Source organism: Leptosomus discolor, chromosome 1 (genome assembly GCF_034619465.1).
Source record: "Leptosomus discolor isolate bLepDis1 chromosome 1, bLepDis1.hap2, whole genome shotgun sequence".
In the NCBI taxonomy this organism is placed as follows: domain Eukaryota; kingdom Metazoa; phylum Chordata; class Aves; order Leptosomiformes; family Leptosomidae; genus Leptosomus; species Leptosomus discolor.
In genome coordinates, this window is record NC_141391.1 from 8,816,108 (window position 1) to 8,835,109 (window position 19,002).

The 19,002-nt window shown below is 40.8% G+C and overlaps 1 protein-coding gene across 3 annotated transcripts in view; it reads left to right on the forward strand.

Annotated features, from left to right (window-relative positions):
- The window catches only part of TMEM135 (transmembrane protein 135), a 187,738-nt gene that overhangs the window by 168,099 nt on the left and 637 nt on the right, over nt 1-19,002 (forward strand). For all 3 annotated transcript variants that reach the window (XM_086481704.1, XM_086481703.1, XM_086481705.1), the window contains 6 exons: nt 1,447-1,516; nt 6,862-7,029; nt 11,046-11,109; nt 11,810-11,886; nt 13,501-13,599; nt 15,141-15,208. In XM_086481704.1, coding sequence (XP_086337830.1) covers nt 1,447-1,516; nt 6,862-7,029; nt 11,046-11,109; nt 11,810-11,886; nt 13,501-13,599; nt 15,141-15,208 — 546 coding nt within the window. The remainder of the gene's footprint in view (nt 1-1,446; nt 1,517-6,861; nt 7,030-11,045; nt 11,110-11,809; nt 11,887-13,500; nt 13,600-15,140; nt 15,209-19,002) is intronic.

The following is a 19,002-nucleotide window of genomic DNA, read 5'->3' on the forward strand; positions in this document are numbered from 1 at the left end:
TTCATGTACAAAGAAGATGGAATAAAAAATGGACTAGGGTTCTTTTCATACCACACCTATGAATCGTCACTTCCATTGACCTCTCCAGGAGCAGTTTTATGACCCGATCTTTACCTGCTGACATGCAGGATAGAAAGAGATCCACCAAGTGCATTGCATTGTGTTCTCAAAGTAGTGGCTAATCTTACTTGCTCAGATAATGAACAAACATGAAGTGACCTACATCACATGGCGGCTTCCTATGATTTGCTGTCATTTTTAATTGAAAAATACGAGGGAAGTCAGCAGTGCCTTATCAGGCATGACTCTTAATAGACAACAAAAGACCTACAAGGAGAAGACAGCACCAGCCATATGCAGATTTTTTTAGCTGAGTTGCTTATACCTATTTTATCTTGTATTATTCAGTTTGCTAGAGGTAGTTTGTAGCTCTTCCACTGTTCATTAAATACGGATCAAGGGACTCAGGATGGAGAAGAGCATTTTTTCTTTAAGGTTTTGAAACTCCTGACTTGAACATTCAGAAAACTTTCAGTTTTCAGTCCTAATGCTCTCACAAGTTTCTCTTCCATATGGTTCTTTTCAATATAATTGAGTCTAGATGCCTGTAACCTGATCACATTCTCATTACAGTTTTTGCTGCATGAACTGACCTCACAGATGATTTATGGCCATTAGACTTTATAGTAAACGATTCGAAACTTCCAAGATATTTGACACAATATATAAATTGTGTAATTTACTTTGCATTAAAACTTAAATACTTGGCTATGGCAAAATATAATGTTCAGACCTGGTGTGTCATTACTTCTTTTAATTCTACATAATGCAGGGCTAACCACTGTACAAACCATACGTACCACCATCCCAGGCCAGTCTCTTTTAAATGCTTGGGGTCAAATTCTTAGTCTGAACTAAGACCTGTGTAAAAATCTACACAGTAGAAGAAATAGCGCAGAAGTGAAAGGTTTGTAATTGAGAGAAGTCTCACGGGGTATCTCTGTGCGTTTGTATGTTCTGCATTGCCCTCTAGTGCACCTTAGAATGGTATGGAAGGTGTAAGGACAAAGATAACGGATGCCTGGTCAAATGTCCTTCCAGAACCACAGAGAAGAGTCAAACCGGGAAGGGTCACATCACTTCTCCCTCTTGGCCACAGCAGAAAATTTGTTCTTTAATTTTGTATTTAATGTGTTGCATGGCAAAAGGTTGGATCCAAATAAGTATGCAGAGACATCTTGCAGTACAACTAAAGCATTGTTAGTTTTTATTGTCCTTTTATGGCATCATAAAAGTTCACAGTGCCCTCCAATGGGTAATGCGGAGAATGAGTGGTGGGAAAATAGCACTTTATGCATTTTTAGGCGAGAAAAATTTATGAAGTCTCCTGTCAATGACGCTGAAAACAGCTACAAGTTAATATGTGTTTCATTGTGCTTTTTGCAGGTGCAAACATGGCCCAAGGCATAGATGCTGTAAACACTATGGAGATAACTGCATCTCATATTGTATTAAAGTAAGTGCAGAAAAAGTTAGATTGACAAACTCTGGCAAAGACAGGGTAAAAGTCTTTAGTCAGAAAAAGCATATGCTTCGGAAGTGAGAGGGGAGTCTGTTACTCATTCTTCTTCTATTGAAAATGTGACAAGCCTGAAAACAGATTTTCTCAATTTAGGACGGGGTGGTGGTGGGGTTAAAGTTCTCTGGTCTTTCAGATTAGCTGTAGCGAAGAAATAACATAAAATGTGTGGGAAAATATGGGCTAGCAAGCAAGGAACTTGTTTAACTATGTGATGCACTTCCCGGCTGAGCCCACTTGTGACTCCACCCGAAATAAAGCACCTGGAATGCGCTGCTGCGGCAGGCGGCGCAGCCCGGGCACACGTGCAGCTGCGCGGGTCTGGCACGCTGCTGCCGGGCCCTGGGCTCGCTCCTCTGTTCGCTTATTTTAAGGGCTCGGGGTAATGAGAGATTGGTCACAGTTGCTGTGCCCAGGAAGAGCTGTTTATGTCTGGTGGCATAACTCAGCCTCCGTTATTTATGTGATCAGCGCATTTTTTTTAGAGGAGTACTGTGTAGAGATTTGTTTTGGCTGGCGTTGGGTTGGCACAGGTGGTACCACCTGCTATGCCTGTTTTAGGGGTTGGTAAGACTCCAGAAGTTCTCAATCACTTAACAGTTTACCCATTTTTGTATATGGAGCAGCAAAAATGGATTTGGTATCTTCAGATGCTTTTGATATATATTACTTTGAAAAATAACTGTTTTAACTTAAAATTTTATATGCAGTTAGTGTTATCTCAGAAGAGCTACACTTAATTTTAGCATCAGAAGAGATCTAGCACAACATTTATTCATGTATGCTTATTAACAACATCATTTTCTGTTGTATTACCACTTTTTGCACTGCAGTATATTAGCATACTGCTGTGTATCATGGCTGTAAGTTGTGCTGGAGTTGACAGGATTTGAGATGGTGCTTAAGCGTTCTGCTGTTGTGATGAGAATGTGCAGTGGAGCATTTGCAAATAGCTCGGGATAGTTATGTCACCTTTCTGTTGTAGGTATGACATATATGTAACAGAACCCAGACTAAAATTACAATTTTACAACCTCTCACCACTGTCTCAATCTACTTCATGTTTCATTCATGGGCTCTTTTCTTCAAGGCATAGTATCTTTGAGAACACAGACTTTCCATTTGCTTTGTGCTTGTTCAGTGCCTTGCCCAGCCAGTTTGCTGTTCGGTGCCTCCTGGCCCGCTTTGTCTCCCATCTCCCAAGGGCTCATGTTTGGTCAGCATCCTCTGGGAGCAAACATTCCCTGTGCCTTCATTTGCAGAGCACTCTGTGTTTTCCCCATAGATATCAGTGTCTGGCTTTCAGAATCGGTGTTCAGGACTGCCATGAAGATTACACTCAAAACAAAGTTTAAAATTAAGCAGAAGTGATTTTATGGGTTTATATGCTGCATTTCCAGATCTCTGCTGATGGTGGTATCTCCTAGTTTGCATCTTTTTACATGGGTGCCTTGCTATAACTTCAGTCTGCTGCACTTTTACATAAAGTGTGCTGTCTTTCCTTACTTAGGCATATTTTACAGTAGTTAGCTCTTAACTACTGTTAGTCTAGACTTGTTTCCTGAGCTTATTTACTAATCTCACACAAAACCCTTATGCATTCTGTGCTGCATGCTCAGCAGTCAAATCTCTAAGTACCCTCATGACACTGTATTATTTCACAAGTGCAGTTAGAACAAACAAAGGTTTCTGTTAGAGTACTCATAATAGAGCTGATGCCTCCTCTCTGTGGAAAACAATCACAATTTGCTGGAAGGCTGATTGTGTGTGAGACTTCGTGGGTAAAGAAAGAGGTGGTCTGACCGTTACGGAATATAATGAGCTTGAAGTGCCTTTGAAATAGAAGGGTGACCAAGAAATAGGAGGTGGTCTTGTTCAGTCACTCTAGTGGAGTGACCTAAATCTCATTTCAGATTGTGAATTACTCAGATTACAGTAGACTGTCTGCACACTGCTCTCTCTAGGCTTTTTCAGTTGAGTAGGAACATGTGTTAATGATGACAAGAAGAGGAAAACTAAAAAGGGGATAGTCAGGAGTCTCTGTCCTCTTCAGTTGTTTATTCAGCATCATTTTGTTCACATTTCATATAATCTTGAAAGGGGATGAGGGGAGAAGAAAACACGACTGATAATGGAGCTGAACTAAGTCTTGACCTGACTAAAAGTAATAATTTTTTTTTAAAAAATACATTTTTATGAGTCTGTTCTCTCTTTAGAGAAACCAAGTTGTGCATTTGAACTATACTTTGTTCTTGTACCAGTCTTGTATAGTATTTTAGTGTAAATTGTTCTTGACTACAACACCATAATCAGGGAAATATCACTGAAATGGCAGAATGATCTTTGAATTTCCTGCCTTTTCTGTGGCTTTTTAAAAAAATTAAAATATAAGTGAAATTTTTTCTTTTGATCCTTTTTGAAGATCCGGAATTCTTAAAGTGTTTTCAGCTCTCTCTATGGCTGTTCCTGGAGTCAATCAGTAATAACTCCCAGCTGACATGATTTGAGCATGGTTTTGTAATTCCATACCTCTAAGGGAGCTTTCAAATCTGATAGCGATCTGGTGAGCTGCTTATTGCCAGAATTTCCCCTCCATGCTTTATTTTCCCTTACCCTTGAATTCTTGTCTTCTCATTATTATATCTGTGCTTTAATTGTCATTGCATGCGCTTTTTTTCCTGCTTCACATTTAAATGCACATTAGCTAGTTGACATAATCTGTGATAGCTTTTGTGTAACATTTGGTAATGACCTACCACCCGTTTTCACAGACTTCTCTTCAAATTTTAAGTACTTAAAATACTTTGGGTTTGTAAATGTCTGAAAAGAGCTACCAAACCCCGTCAAACTATATTTTTCCTCTTTTGTGATTCCAGCTGGTTACAATGTGACAGTAGCCAGCAGTACTAGTCCAGTTGTCCATTCCTTCTGCTGATGCTGTGGATGACAGCAGATAACCCTCACAACCTATCTAATGACTAAGTTGACCAAAAAGAATATGAGATCATTTTCTGATGATTGTAATCTCTGCACTCTGTCTCTTGAAGGATCAAGGGTGACTGTATATGACTGTATACCCAGTAAAAATTTTAAATATCTTAACTAATTGATTTAAAATATCTTCACTAATTCTGATATATTGCAACAGGTTGACTGAGGTTTGGTTTATTACTGAGCTCTGCATGTGCACACGTGTGCTTTTCTGAATTTGAGTTATAGGCAATATCTTGACTGTATTATTAACTTTTTAAGAAACCTGTTTCTCGAAGTTAAAAAAAAAAAAGGTTTATTCAATGAGTTTTGCAGATATGTAGTTTCACTGTGCCGCTGCTTCTGGCTGATCTGAGTCCCAACTCAAAACCTCTGTGGAGAAAAATGGCTCTTAGCAGTTTTCTTTGCATATACTCTACTATTTTCTACCTCTGTTACTATTTGAGGTCTTTTTATGAAAGGTAAAAGTTACAATATTGTGCATTGGTTATAAGATGTAATACTTTCTGTGACTCTGAAAAACACCTGTAAGTATGATATGGATTCACCTGGTTGATGTAAGGAGCTAAACAGAAAGATTTTGTGCTACTTATTGTTTGGTGCACATCAAAACTAAGCCTCAGTCCTTCAGTTCAGCGCTTCTAAGTAGGCTACTCATAAAAATGAAATCACAGATAGGTTTAAGTGTTTCCAGTTGGAATTTAAGTGTTTCCTAATGCAGCGTTCCTCACCCCATCAAAGTAACCTTTCCTACAGCTGGGTGAAAATGTCAAATATACCATACTGATGTTTGTGCTTTTGTTTTGGGCTTTGTTCAGAACTGCTGGTTTTCGGACCTTCTTTTTGTATAATGGTACCTGATGTCATAATCATCTCGTTTGGAAAACGAGGGCTATGTGCTTCACACTAGGCTGGCTGTTCATTTTGGGTGTGAATATGTGCTCATCTTAATTTTGACATTTTAACTGCAAAAGATTCACAGTGCATTTACATCTCTGCCTACCTTCCGTTCCTCTCAGTAGGCATTTTCATTCACAATCAGAAAACACTGGGTCGTTTGCTGTTTGGTACGTACAATTTACATACCTTTAAGAATAACAGATGAAGAAGTAGAAATTTTTCATTCATAGCTACTGGATCATTGGATGACACAATATATCATCTTCCACTTGATTCTCATAAACCACTTTTTGAGTAGCAGGGAGAGTAATTGCTTCAGGAAGAGTTTATTACTGGATGTTTAACCACAATAAAATTTTATGAGCTTTATGATGCATTATAAAGTTCTGTAGGAGCGAAAAATATTTTGAGTTTCTGAGTTTGAAAGGTTGAGGGTTGCTCAATCAAACCCTCTGCCAGTTGTCCCTGTAATTGGAATTGCCTCGATGTCCCTGAGTATATTCTGAAAAATGAACTACAGAAACCATGAGTGTTGGGTGCCTGCCTTATTAGCCAATGGGAGTGCACAGGTAGTTTTCACATAAGGCATCTTCCAACCGAAAAATGGATAGATTTTATTCAGAGTGATTAGAGAAGTTCAGCCATAGGGTAAGAATAATGAAGCTTTGGAGGAAGTTACAGGAAACTGGGGAGAAGAATTTGGAAAGAAAAAGTCAGTGTGTTTTCATGACATGGTATAAAAAAGCAGATCTGTATCCAAGCTGCGGTAGTAAGAAAAAAATATTGGAACCCATGTTGTCCTTTTTCAGTGGCTCTGCATATAATCTCCATTCCAGTTTTGCCTTTTCTCTTGCTGCAGGCATCACTCAGCCTCTGGTTTGGTTGAGGGGAAGTATATGAGCACGTGCCAAGCCATCCGGGTCAATTCACACTTTCTGAAATTTAATTTTGTGGACTTTTTCCTCCTTTAGTGCTTTCTCCAGACATTTGAGTGTAGAAGTGCTCTTTTTTTCCACTGCATTACTTTCCTCTCTATATACCCATTTGTGGTTAAAAGCTGGTCAGTAACCTGGAGATGAAGTCATCAGGATTATTTCAAAGGACAGAATTTTGGAGCAGAAGAGAAACAGTTTGTCTCTTGAGGCTTTTCAGATGTTAATAGAAATTAAAGAACAGTCAATTGTCTATGATTTTATTGCCTTTGGTATTTTACAGGGGAATCAGGAAAATAAAACTGATCTTGAGTTTGAAGATGGGGATGTATTTTACCTAGTATCTGCAGAGTGGGTTTTAAACTGCTTGATGTCGAAAAGAAGTCCTTCTGTAGATGTTTTTGCTTTTCCTCTTTCTGAATTTGTGGTTTCTTACCACTAAATCTTTCTTTTCTCTAGGGCTTCATTAGGATGTTTAGCATCGGTTACCTGATCCAGTGTTGCCTTCGGATTCCATCCACCTTCCGGCATCTGTTTACAGAACCATCCCGGCTACTTTCCCTCTTCTACAACAAGGAAAATTTCCAGCTTGGAGCTTTTCTGGGATCTTTCGTCAGTATATACAAAGTAAGCTTATAACATACAGAAATGATGAATGCCACGGGTTTTATTTGACTTTTCAGAATATCACAGAGAGCTAAAAAGTCTAGCCGCTTAATATTACTGATACGGTTGGCTACAGCCTGTCACTGGCGAATTCTACAGTATCACAGTAATCAAATTGTAAATAGAAAACTAGTCTTCCATTCCGTGTATTTTTTTCTATCATTTCTGAACAAACCAGATGGATTTTGCAGCATGGTATCAAGATCAGGAGATAAGGAGTACTTCAGAGAAAATAAATTCAGATTTCAAAGGGCCTTGCTGTTACACAAAAACAGTTTAGTGCAGACACAAGTAGTGACTGCAGTAGCAGCAGTGTTGCCAAAGAGAAGCCATTTGCACATTTTTTTGGCTCAAATATCTGGAGTTCTTTCTTTCTTGACACTAAGTGGCAGGAGATTGCAGAACATACATCATGTGCAGCTGAGGAGACATTGCACTTACCATTTAGAACTCTACCCTTCTACACCATTATAAGATGACAGATTGCGAACTGATACGCGTTCTACAGCATTGTTGGAATTAATCGGATTATGTTTATTTATGCCAAAAGAGAATGGGATGAAGCCCATGCCCTAAGGGAGAGTGTATTACATAGTGCCGTGCTGAAATAGATGGCTTTTGCACTTTTATATTCTTAATCACATGTGCCATTTTTCAACTGCCACTTTACTTGCTCTGCAAAGTTAAGATAATTCTGTATTTTTCAGCGTAAATATTACTTACTGAAAGTTAAAAAAACAGGTGTTATTTGTAAGCAAAACAGCATTTCGCTTGACTTGCAGTCAGATTGACTTGCAGAATTTATAAAGTTACAGAGTTTAAAATTTTTGGTGGCAAAGTCCAAGTGGGCTGTTCACAATTTATTTGAAAATCAAATTTTTGCTAAAAAGTTAAAAAACGAGCAAGCCTTTAGAGAAAAAAAATATTGAAATTTCAAAAGCTGAAATGATTTTGCTGTCTTTTAAAAGCTCCGATTGCAAAGTGTAATTTAGTTCTATAGCTACTTATTTTATGAGGGTGACATACTCTGCCCTTTATTTGTAGTTTGTTAAGTATGTACTTGGCACTGGTGAGGCCGCACCTCGAATCCTGTGTGCAGTTTTGGGCCCCTCACTGCACGAAAGACATTGAGGTGCTGGAGCGTGTCCAGAGAAGGGCAACGAAGCTGGTGAAGGGTCTGGAGAACAGGTCTGATGAGGAGCTGCTGAGGGAACTGGGGTTGTTTAGCCTGGAGAAGAGGAGGCTGAGGGGAGACCTGATCGCTCTCTGCAACTGCCTGAAAGGAGGTTGTAGTGAGGTGGGGGTCAGTCTCTTCTCCCAAGGAACACGTGATGGGACAAGAGGGAACAGCCTCAAGTTTCACCAGGGGGAGGTTTAGGTTGAACATTAGGAAAAATTTCTTCACCAAGGAGGTTGTCAAGCACTGGAACAGGCTGCCCAGGGAAGTGGTTGAGGCACCATCCCTGAAGGTATTTAAAAGACATGTAGATGTGGTGCTTAGGAACATGGTTTAGTGATGGGCTTGGCAGTGCTAGATTAATGGTTGGGCTCAATGATCTTAAGAGTCTTTTCCCACCTAAATGATTCTGTGATTCTACTTTCTGTTATTGTTTGTGTTCCATAACTTCCACAGATTTGGGTCGCATTATATTTTTCTTCCAGTTTGAAATAAGCATGTAGGGCAACAGAGATTCTAGTCACTCCAAAAGACTGGACCACAGCAAAAAAAATGAAATGCTTGATGCATTTTGAATGCAAAGAAATTGCATTATGGACTGCTTATAAAAAAAAGTCCATCTTGTCCCTAAAAGCAGTCCAAAATCTGTTGTAGGATTGTGGTAGCTCTACTATTAATATTTTTTGTTCCCTTTACTGTTAATTAATGTCAGCAAACATGGTTTTGCAGAACATAAGATGGCCATAGTAGCCTTTTTTAAACTAGTTTACAAATTTGAGTAAGAAAGTTAACGGTCATAATTGCAGTGTATCAATGGCTTTGCAAGGAATTTATTAATTAAAAATGTGCACTGTAAAATAGCTAGTGAGATCACACCTGTGGGACCGTGTCCATTTTTGAACACAGCTATTACTTAATTTCTTTTTTTAATTTTAATGTATTTTTCAAGAGTGAGTTCACCTGAGGCCCACCAAGAGGGTTTGAGCACTGGATCATACAATGTGCAAGGAGAAACTGCAACAACTCGGTTTTAAGCCAGAAGAAAAAGGCTCGGGGGATTTTATTGCTGCCTACACGTGTGCAGTGATAGGGTGAAAGGCAATGGATGCAAGCTGAAATACAGGAGATTCTGGAGAAATATAAGGAAATATATTTTTATGGGAAGGTGGCCAAATACTGGAATAGGTTGCCCAGTGAGTTGTCTTCATCCTTGGAGATGCTCAGAACTCAACTGGACAAGTTCCTGAGCTACTTGTTCTCGTTAGACCTGCTTCAGGCTGGACCAGACGATCTCCAGAGGTCCTTTCCAACATATATTGTTCCTTGATTCCGTGAAAAGTACACATGAGGTGGGTTAAGAGGCTGACACACATACCTCAAAGTAGACATCGTAATTCATACTGAATTATATAACGTTCTCTCGATGCCATCAGCACTAGATTGGGCCTTACTACTCGAACCATTTAGAAGCAAACAGAAATTCACCAGGGAGAAAATTTGGAGACAAACTGTGGGTTTCCAAAACAGTTGAAAAAACAGTGCAGAGGATGTGGCAGATGTGGAACAATCTGGATCATTTGGTAACGTGCGGTCATCCAAATGAAATATATTTTAATGCAGCCTAAGCCACAATTACTTACATCCAGTCTGGCCTGAACAGCTCTGTATTGTTGTCTGTGTTGACAAACAGGTTATTGCGCATTTCTCTGTGTCTTGTAATCATAAGCAGTTCTAACTTTTTAGATTAATGTGTTTTCCTGGAATTTATTTGATGTATGGAAAAATCTCTAGGTGTTTGGTGCATAGTTGAAAACAGACTTCATCATGGGAGAGTCTGAACAGCTACAGCAAATAAAGATGATGTGAATTCAAGATTACCTTTGGAATTAGATTGGTATTCCAATTAAATTGATCTGCTCTCTGATTTTGAAAGAAATGGTAGGGGTAAACTATTAAACACTGAAATGTTTCAGGTACTGTGGATTAGGTTGCACAGAGAGGTGGTAGAAGACCCATCCCTGGAAACATTCAAGGTCAGGTTGGACAGGGCTCTAAGCAACCTGATCTGGTTGAAGATGTCCTTGCCAATGGCAGGGGGGTCAGACTAGATGGCCTTTAGAGCCATCCCTTCCAGCCCAAACAGTTCTACGATTCTATGTTTGTAGGTATTCTGGGCAATCTATTCCGGAGTCTCACCACCCTTGTACTGAAGAACTTCTTCCTAAGATCTAGTCTAAACTTACTCTCCTTCGGTTTAAACCATTTCCTCTTGTCCTGTCGCTGGACACTCTTGTAAAACGTCCCTCACCAGCCTTCCTGTAGGTTCCCTTCAGGTGTTGGAAGGCAGCTATAAGGTTCCCCCGGAGTCTTCTCTTCTTCAGGCTGAACAATCCCAGTGCCCTCGGCCTATCCTCATAGCAGAGATGCTCCAGCCCCTGGATCATCTTTGTGGCCCTCCTCTGGACTCGTTCCAACAGATCTTGTCCCTATTATGGTGGGGACACCAGAACTGAATGCAGTATTCGAGGTGGATGACCCCTCCCTGGAGGTGTTCAAGGTTAGATGAGGCCTCGAGCAACCTAGTCTAGTTGAGAGGTGCACCTGCCCATGGCAGGGAGGTTGGCTTAGATGGTCTCTAGGGTCCCTTCCAACCTAAACCATTCTATGATTCTATGATTATCAAACTACGCTCTTAATTCGTACTGTGTGCTGTATTACTAGCTTATAAAGGAACGTCTCCAGTCTATGTGTTATGAAAGAGAAATAACTAGGGCTAATCCTGCTCTCTGTCCACCTGCAGGGTACTAGTTGCTTCCTGCGTTGGGTACGAAACCTAGATGATGAGCTTCATGCACTTGTAGCTGGTGAGTCCATGACAAGAAGTTTATATTGCTTCCGTTGGCATTCTGCAAATATTTCTCTTGTTTGTCCTCCCATTCCCTTTTCAGACTTGTGTGATGAAAATAGGACTGTGTACATCAAGGTTGTGTCAAAGTGACAGTGGTGTTTCAAGTAGCTTCAAATAAAAAGTTGCAATTAAAATTCTAAGGCAAATTCAATCAAATGGTGTTTTTTACAATGAGCTTCAAGGACAATATATTTGTATGCGCGAATGTAAACTTGTCCTTCATTTTCCAGCTGTTGAGATGTGAGGTTCAAATACTGACTCTTCCATACATGACAGAATACACATTTGAAAGTATAGGCTCCACTGGATCTGAAGAAGGATCCTTTTGCCATGAAATTTTTGTGGTGATGCAAGACCTTCCCTGCTGTTTGTGCATCTGTCACGTACTGGAACCTCAGAGATCTCTCTTCGTTGTGTGACGAGAGAGGAAACTTGATGCTGTGCTCCTGAGCACCGAACTGCAGGTTTATTTCAGGGTTTCAGAACTCTTTTTTATTTAAGGACATAAACTATATTTTGGTGGGCAGTGCAGGAGCATCACTGAACTTTGTTGTAGCAACAGGAGACATAATCTTATGCAGTGTCTGTTGAGCTGACATACTGCAACAGCAATGAATCACAATCTTAACAATACTTTTGCTTTCTAATTGTTACAGGATGTCTAGCAGGAATTTCTATGATGTTTTACAAAAGTACTACTATCTCTATGTATCTGGTGTCCAAATTAGTAGAGGTAAGATATTACCCTCATAACAGAGTTCTTCATTTCATCTATTTTTTTCAAGGCAGAAAAAGCAAATGAACTTCACAGGCTTTGTCAGACAATTCCAGTATAATATAAAGTTGTGTTGCAGTGATATGTTTCAGTACGTGTGTGCCAAAAGGCAGTGCCGTTCTGCGGTCTCATTTCTTTCTTATTTTCTTTTCTGTCACTCATTTTAGAAGTCCTTTAGCCACTGGTCTCCATGTATATTCTCCATGATTTTTTTTAATCTCCTGCTTTGTAGCTTTTGCAGATTTTTTAAATCTGAATGTTCCAAGAATGTCTATTCTGCCAGAAACATAAATCAAAACTAGTCCTTAATTGCAGATTTATTGCCAAAAGCTGCAGCTTAACTTCCTGCCTTTGTTCCCTAATTTTGGCATTCAGCAGTCTAAGATAACTCAAAATAGCTTAGCTTTTAGTCTATAGCTGGAGTTGTTTGTCAGTGTACTTCAACTGATTGAATTCCCAGCTTTGCAACGAACTTCGTTCTAATTGCCATTTTTCAGGCTTGAATTATTTCTATGAACTTGTTAAAATTAGGAGCCCAGGGAAAATAAAAACTTTGTAGAGTTTGGGTATGTTGATTATACTTTGCTAACCAGCTCTTGTTTTCTTACTGTGATTTTCCCATAAAATTGGGACTTAGTCATGGTTATTTCCCCAACAGCACCACTGGAATAAGTTGAGAGCGTTCTCTTATTATGCATCGTCCCTGAATCACAAAGCTTTCTCCTACAAACCTTGAGGGCCTCATTCCCTAGTGATATTTTTCTATCTCCATTACCAGAGTAGAATTCATTTCAAAGAATATAAAAAGAAGGAATGTTTTTTAAGCATAAAATTAAACATAAAAAGGGAAGATTTATTGTTTATTCTTGCTCCTTGTAATCCTAGATCAAGCTCTGAAGGTAGTTCATGTATTGGTTGTGTAAAAGCAGATCTGAGTTATCCATATTGACTTTTAGAACACCAGTTGTAAAAAACCAATATTATCTTGTATTGCTGATGGTTTTCTCTGGACTTTGAGACATTGCGGCTGCAGTGAAATAAGAAAAGTGCTGTGTGTTCTTTCTTTCTTTTTTTTTTTTTTTTTTTTTGTACTACTTCTATCATCTTATGCAAGCCAAGGGTAACTGACCAAAGAGGCGTGTGCTGCTTTGGAAGGTCAAGCTGTGCTCAGGAAAATAAACTTTACATGTTTTCTCAGAAAGAAAAGTATGTGATTTCAAGCTGTTTAAGAACAGTGAATATTCACTTTGTTGGAATAGTTATGGCATTGTTCTTTTGCTTTTTTAAAATGAAGAATTTAAAAAGCAGTCTTTCCCTTTTTTATCTTTAAGATCTGTACTACCCTTTTAACACCCGAGCTGTTCTGTACATTAATAGCCTCTTATTCTATTGACCTTTGATAACTTTTATAAGCTGTCTCAATCAATGTCACATTTGTGGACATATACAAAAATACATGAGCATAGGTTAGTAATGTTGACATGTTACTTTGAAAAGGTAAAATAAATAAAAATTAAAAAGCTATTTTTACTTTATTTGGTTTCGTTCAGCATTTCTTGTTTATTTTTATAGACTATGTACTTCAAAGGCATTGAAGCAGGGAAGGTTCCCTACTTTCCTCATGCAGACAGCATCATCTATGCCATTTCTACATCGATATGCTTCCAGGCAGTAAGTATGTTGCCTTCTAACAAAACATGAAGTTCTTTTACTTTAAGTCAAATGTTGAGTGAAAAGAGGATCACAGGGCTACAGTGATATAGAAAAGATGGTGTGATGTAGATTCCAGCAAGATGCTGTGAGTCAGGGCTTCTGCATCCTGCTTTCGAGTGTCACAGTGTGAAGAAGATCGTTTCTAGGACCCAAATTTCTCATATGCTTATAGCTGAATATGTCATACAAAGCATTGAATGCTTTGGAAAGGATCTCAAAATGCGTTGCCCAAGGTGAACATAGATGTATGGACTTTCATAAGCATATGAATGGACTGTTTCTCAGGGAGACAAACAATGTATTGTACTATTTTATGCTTTTTTAATCAAGCAGAAGTTTTCACTTTCAGCTAACTTGAATTCGAGTTGCCTATTGAAAGAATCTGAAAAAACTAGTAAGAAAACCTGAAGTTTTCTGTTTGAAACAAGCTGTAGTTACCATCTTTTGCACTTTCAAGTCAATTACATGCCTTCACCCTCAGTCCTTTTATCGGCTGTCTCTGCTGGAAAAGCGCCTTTTCAGTGGTACCCAAATTACTCCACTATTCCATGACATTTCTCCGTTTTAGACCTTCTGCCGAAACAGCTCACTGCATGTTTTCTGGACCTCATAACTATATGTGTTTTTTGTACCCCTCAATAAAGAGAACATAAAATGACCCTAAAGCAGTATTCTGCTGTCTCGTGCCTAACAAGACAGTTCCACTCCTCATCCTCATGGCTCCCATGTGTTTGTGGTTATCTCTCATTCTAGTATTAAAGTCAACTGATATTTTAGTGGTTGGGATGTGCCTGGAGGTCCAAAATACTGTCGTATACTGTACTGCAAAAGGACCATCATATGAGGCTAACAGAAATAAACTTTTCATTACTTAATAACTAACTAGAAAAGGAGCCCGAGACTGGAAATAAGTTACTGTGTTTAGGAGGGAGCAAGGAGGGGGAAATTAGCAAAGGGATCTATGCAGAGGTGTTTGTTACTCACTATATTCATAAATGACCTGGAAAAGTAATGGAATAGAGAGAAGGCAAGGATTTTGGTTACATACTGTTATTTAAGATATGTAACATGAAATATAAAGATGACTGACTGCAAGAAATAGTAGATCACAAAATGCAGAGTGAGTGGGGGATAGAACAGCAGAGAAATTTGGCATCCACAAGTGCAAAACCACGTACATAGGAATAATAAGGATTATTGTTGCTTTCTCTGCAATGAGATCTAAGGTTAGTTGCCGCCACTTTTGAAAGATAGTCGTCTGGCAATATCAGTCTGTGCTGGTGGTGGTCATATAGAGCATTGAATTCAGCTGTGAGCGGTTTGACTACTGGTAGTGCTTCACCTCGGCCGGTGATCACAGCTGCTTTTGGTCCGTGAATCATGAGATGGTTTTAAATAAAATGTTTTTTAAAAAAAGGTCGTTTCCTTTCACTGGTTTTGGCAACGTAATGTAGCCTATGAAGCTTTGGCCTGGCCCTGACAGAATACTCTCCTTGCAGGCTGTCATGGAAGTTCAGAACCTGAGACCTTCGTACTGGAAATTTCTTTTACGACTAACAAAGGGCAGGTATGTGATCAGGGGTATGTTATGGCTTGTCACGTCATTGGTCACACTCAACTTTGTATGTCATTCACTGTCAACAGCAGAGCCGTAGGAGTACGTACGGGCTGATTTCCTGAGTATTTACTTTGCTGTTCAAATGGTTTCCAGGGCACTTGAAGTTCTTTGCTGCTGAAGTGACACTGCTAAGTTTAGTCTAACGACAGGAGCAAAAACTTAAATCTAGTTAAGGCTGTTTAGCAGATGGGTGTTTTACTTGAAGGCTTTTTTATCCTTGGTTCACTTGGAGGGTGGAATGCTCTCAGATTTCAGTGGAACATGAAGAAAACAGGTTGAAGAAATCACTTAGTATTTACAGTAATTGACAATGTGGTATTACTACATGTTTAAAAGCATTACTAGAAATGTCGGAGTATTTCCTAAGAATACTTTGAAGATGCAATAGATTTTTATAGGACATCTATTTCCATTGGGAATCTTTTTCTTGCAAAACAAATGAAAAATTTTCACTGATTATAACCATAAATTTATACTGTAATATCTTATTGGATATTTTTTCCTCTTATTTGCTGCGGGGATCTAAAATGCTTACCTTTTAAAATAGATTTTGCTGTAGTTGATTTATAAAAACACAATTTAGTGAAGTGTACACTATTATACTGATGGATGGCTATGTCCTTTTCAGGAAAGACAGGCCAACAAGGTGAGGAGGTGGAGTTGCTCTTTACATGAGAGAGCAACTAGAATGTATGGCGTTCTGTCCAGGGGTGGATGAGGAGCGGGTTAAGAGTTTGTGGGTGAGAATCAAGGGGCAGGCTAGCATGGGAGATACTGTGTTGTGGGTATCTGATCAGGATGAGGAAGTTGATGAGGCCTTCTACAGGCAGCTGACAGCAGCATCGCAATCACAGGCCCTGGTACTCATGGGGGATTTTAACTACTCAGATATTTCCTGGAGCCATTCACAGTCCAGGAGGTTCCTCCAGTGTATTGATGATAATTTTGTGATGCAAATGGTAGATGAGCCAACTAGAAGAGGGGCACTGCTGGATGTTATTCTCACTAAGAAGCAGGGTCTGGTTGAGGCGGTGAAGGTTAAGGGCAGCCGTGGCTACAGTGATCATGAGATGGTGGAGTTCAGGATCTTGTGTGGTAGGAACAGAATACCAAGCAGGATCACAACCTTGGACTTCAGCAGGGCCAACTTTGGCCTTTTCAAGCAATTGCTAGGGGAAATCCTGTGGGACAGGGTACTAGAAGGTAAAAGGGCCCAAGAGATGTGTTTATATTCAAGGACCACTTTTTCCAAGCTCAAGATCAGAGCATCCCAGTGGGTGGGAAATCAAGAAAGGGAGCCAGGAGAGCCGAATGGTTAAACAGGGAACTGATGGACAAACTCAAGTGGAAGAAGAGAGTCTATAGATCTTGGAAGGAGGGGATGGTCACTTGGGAGGAATATAAGACTGTTGTCAGAGGGTGTAGGAGGCAACTAGGAAAGCTAAGGCCTCCTTGGAGTTAAGCCCTGCAAGGGAGGTCAAGGACAACAGAAAGGGCTTCTTCAAATACACTGCAGACAAAACTAACACTAGAGGCAGTGTAGGCCCACTGTTGAATGAGGCAGGTGCCCTGGTGACAGAGGATACAATGAAGGCAGAGTTACTGAATGCCTTCTTTGCCCCTGTCTGTACTGCTGGAGACTGTCCTCAGGAGTCCCAGACCCCTGAGGCCCCAGAGGAAGTCAGGATAAAGGAGGAGTTTGACTTGGTTGATGAGGACTGGGTTAGGGATCAATTAAGCGAGGTGGACATACATAAATCCATGGGCTCTGATGGGATGCACCCGCGGGTGCTGAGGGAGCTGGCAGAAGTCATCGCTAGACCACTCTCCATCATCTTGGGTAAGTTGTGGGGAACAGGCGAGGTGCCTGAGGACTGGAGGAAAGCAAATGTTACTCCAGTCTTCAGAAATGGCAAGAAGGAGGACCTGGGTAACTACAGACCGGTCAGCCTCACCTCCATCCCTGGAAAAGTGATGGAACAACCTGTCCTCTCAAGGATAAGAGGGCCATTAGGAGCAGTCAGCATGGCTTCACCAAGGGGAAGTCGTGTTTGACCAACCTGATAGCCTTTTATGAAGACATAACCAGGTGGACAGATGATAGGAGTGCAGTGGATATGGTTTATCTTGATTTCAGTAAAGCATTTGACACCATCTCCCACAGCATCCTCGCAGCTAAACTGAGGAAGTGTGGTCTGGATGATCGGGTAGTGAGGTGGATTGTGACTTGGTTGACGGAAAGAAGTCAGAGAGTTGCAGTCAGTGGGACAGAGTCTAGTTGGAGGCCTGTATCTAGTGGAGTCCCTCAGAGGTCAGTACTGGGACCAGTACTATTCAATATATTCATCAATGACCTGGATGAGGGACCAGAGTGCACTGTCAGCAAGTTTGGTGATGACACAAAACTGGGAGGAGTGGCTGACACACCAGAAGGCTGTGCTGCCATTCAGAGAGACCTGGACAGGCTGCAGAGTTGGGTGGGGAGAAATTTAATGAAATACAGCAAGGGCAAGTGTAGAGTCTTGCATCTGGGAAAGAACAGCCCCATGGACCAGTACAGGTTGGGGACTGAGCTGTTAGAGAGTAGCGTAGGGGAAAGGGACCTGGGGGCCCTAGTGGACAGCAGGATGACCATGAGCCAGCCATGTGCCGTTGTGGCCAAGAAGGCCAATGGCATCCTGGGGTGTATTAGAAGGGGTGTGGTCAGGAGGTCGAGAGAGGTTCTCCTCCCCCTCTCCTCTGCCCTGGTGAGACCCCATCTGGAATAGTGTGTCCAGTTCTGGGCCCCTCAGTTCCAGAAGGACAGGGAACTGCTGGAAAGAGTCCAGCGCAGAGCCACAGAGGTGATGAAGGGGGTGGAACATCTCCCTTCTGATGAAAGGCTGAGGGAGCTGGGTCTCTTGAGCTTGGAGGAGACTGAGGGGTGACCTCATCAATGTTTATAAATACTTAAAGGGTGAGTGTCAGGAGGATGGAGCTGGGCTCTTCTCGGTGATGGCCAATGACAGGACAAGGGGCAACGGGTGCAAGCTGGAGCATAGGAGACTCCACATTAGCATAAGGAAAAACTTTTTCCCTGTGAGGGTGGCAGAGCCCTGGAACCAGCTGCCCAGAGAGGTTGTGGAGTCTCCTTCTCTGGAGACATTCAAAACCTGCCTGGACGTGTTCCTGTGTGATCTACTCTAGGTGGTCCTGCGCTGGCAGGGGGGTTGGACTAGGTGATCTTTTGAGGTCCCTTCCAACCCCTACATTCTGTGATTCTGTGATGTAGTATGTGGCAGAAACAAGGCATCCAAATCTTGGTGTAGATCAGTTTATGAATGAGAATGTAAAAGGTACTGTTTGTTGTGACAGTGAGCTCTCCAGACTATAAAACTAGAAGTGAAACCAGAGGCCAGTCCCTGGAGCATGTTGAACCTGCACTCCCCATGTCACAGTACTCTCTTAGCTGGACATGAGGTGACTGAATACATTGCAAGACCTAATGGGCAGCTTTCCCTGGGATGCCTGGAGCCAGTCTGCAGCAACCTCTGAGGCCATACAAACATGATATGGGGGGTGATGTCAGTGCAGATGTCCCAGTTTTGGAGGCATTTTTCCCTCTTGTGCTAATCCTAAGATTGCTATAGTTGAAAGAGAGGAGGGGAAAAATATTCTATTCTGTTCATTCATTTTATCTGAAGTAAATCTCTGTAGTTGTAATTTTGGCACTGTCTTCATAGAGGTAGATTCTTTTGACACTC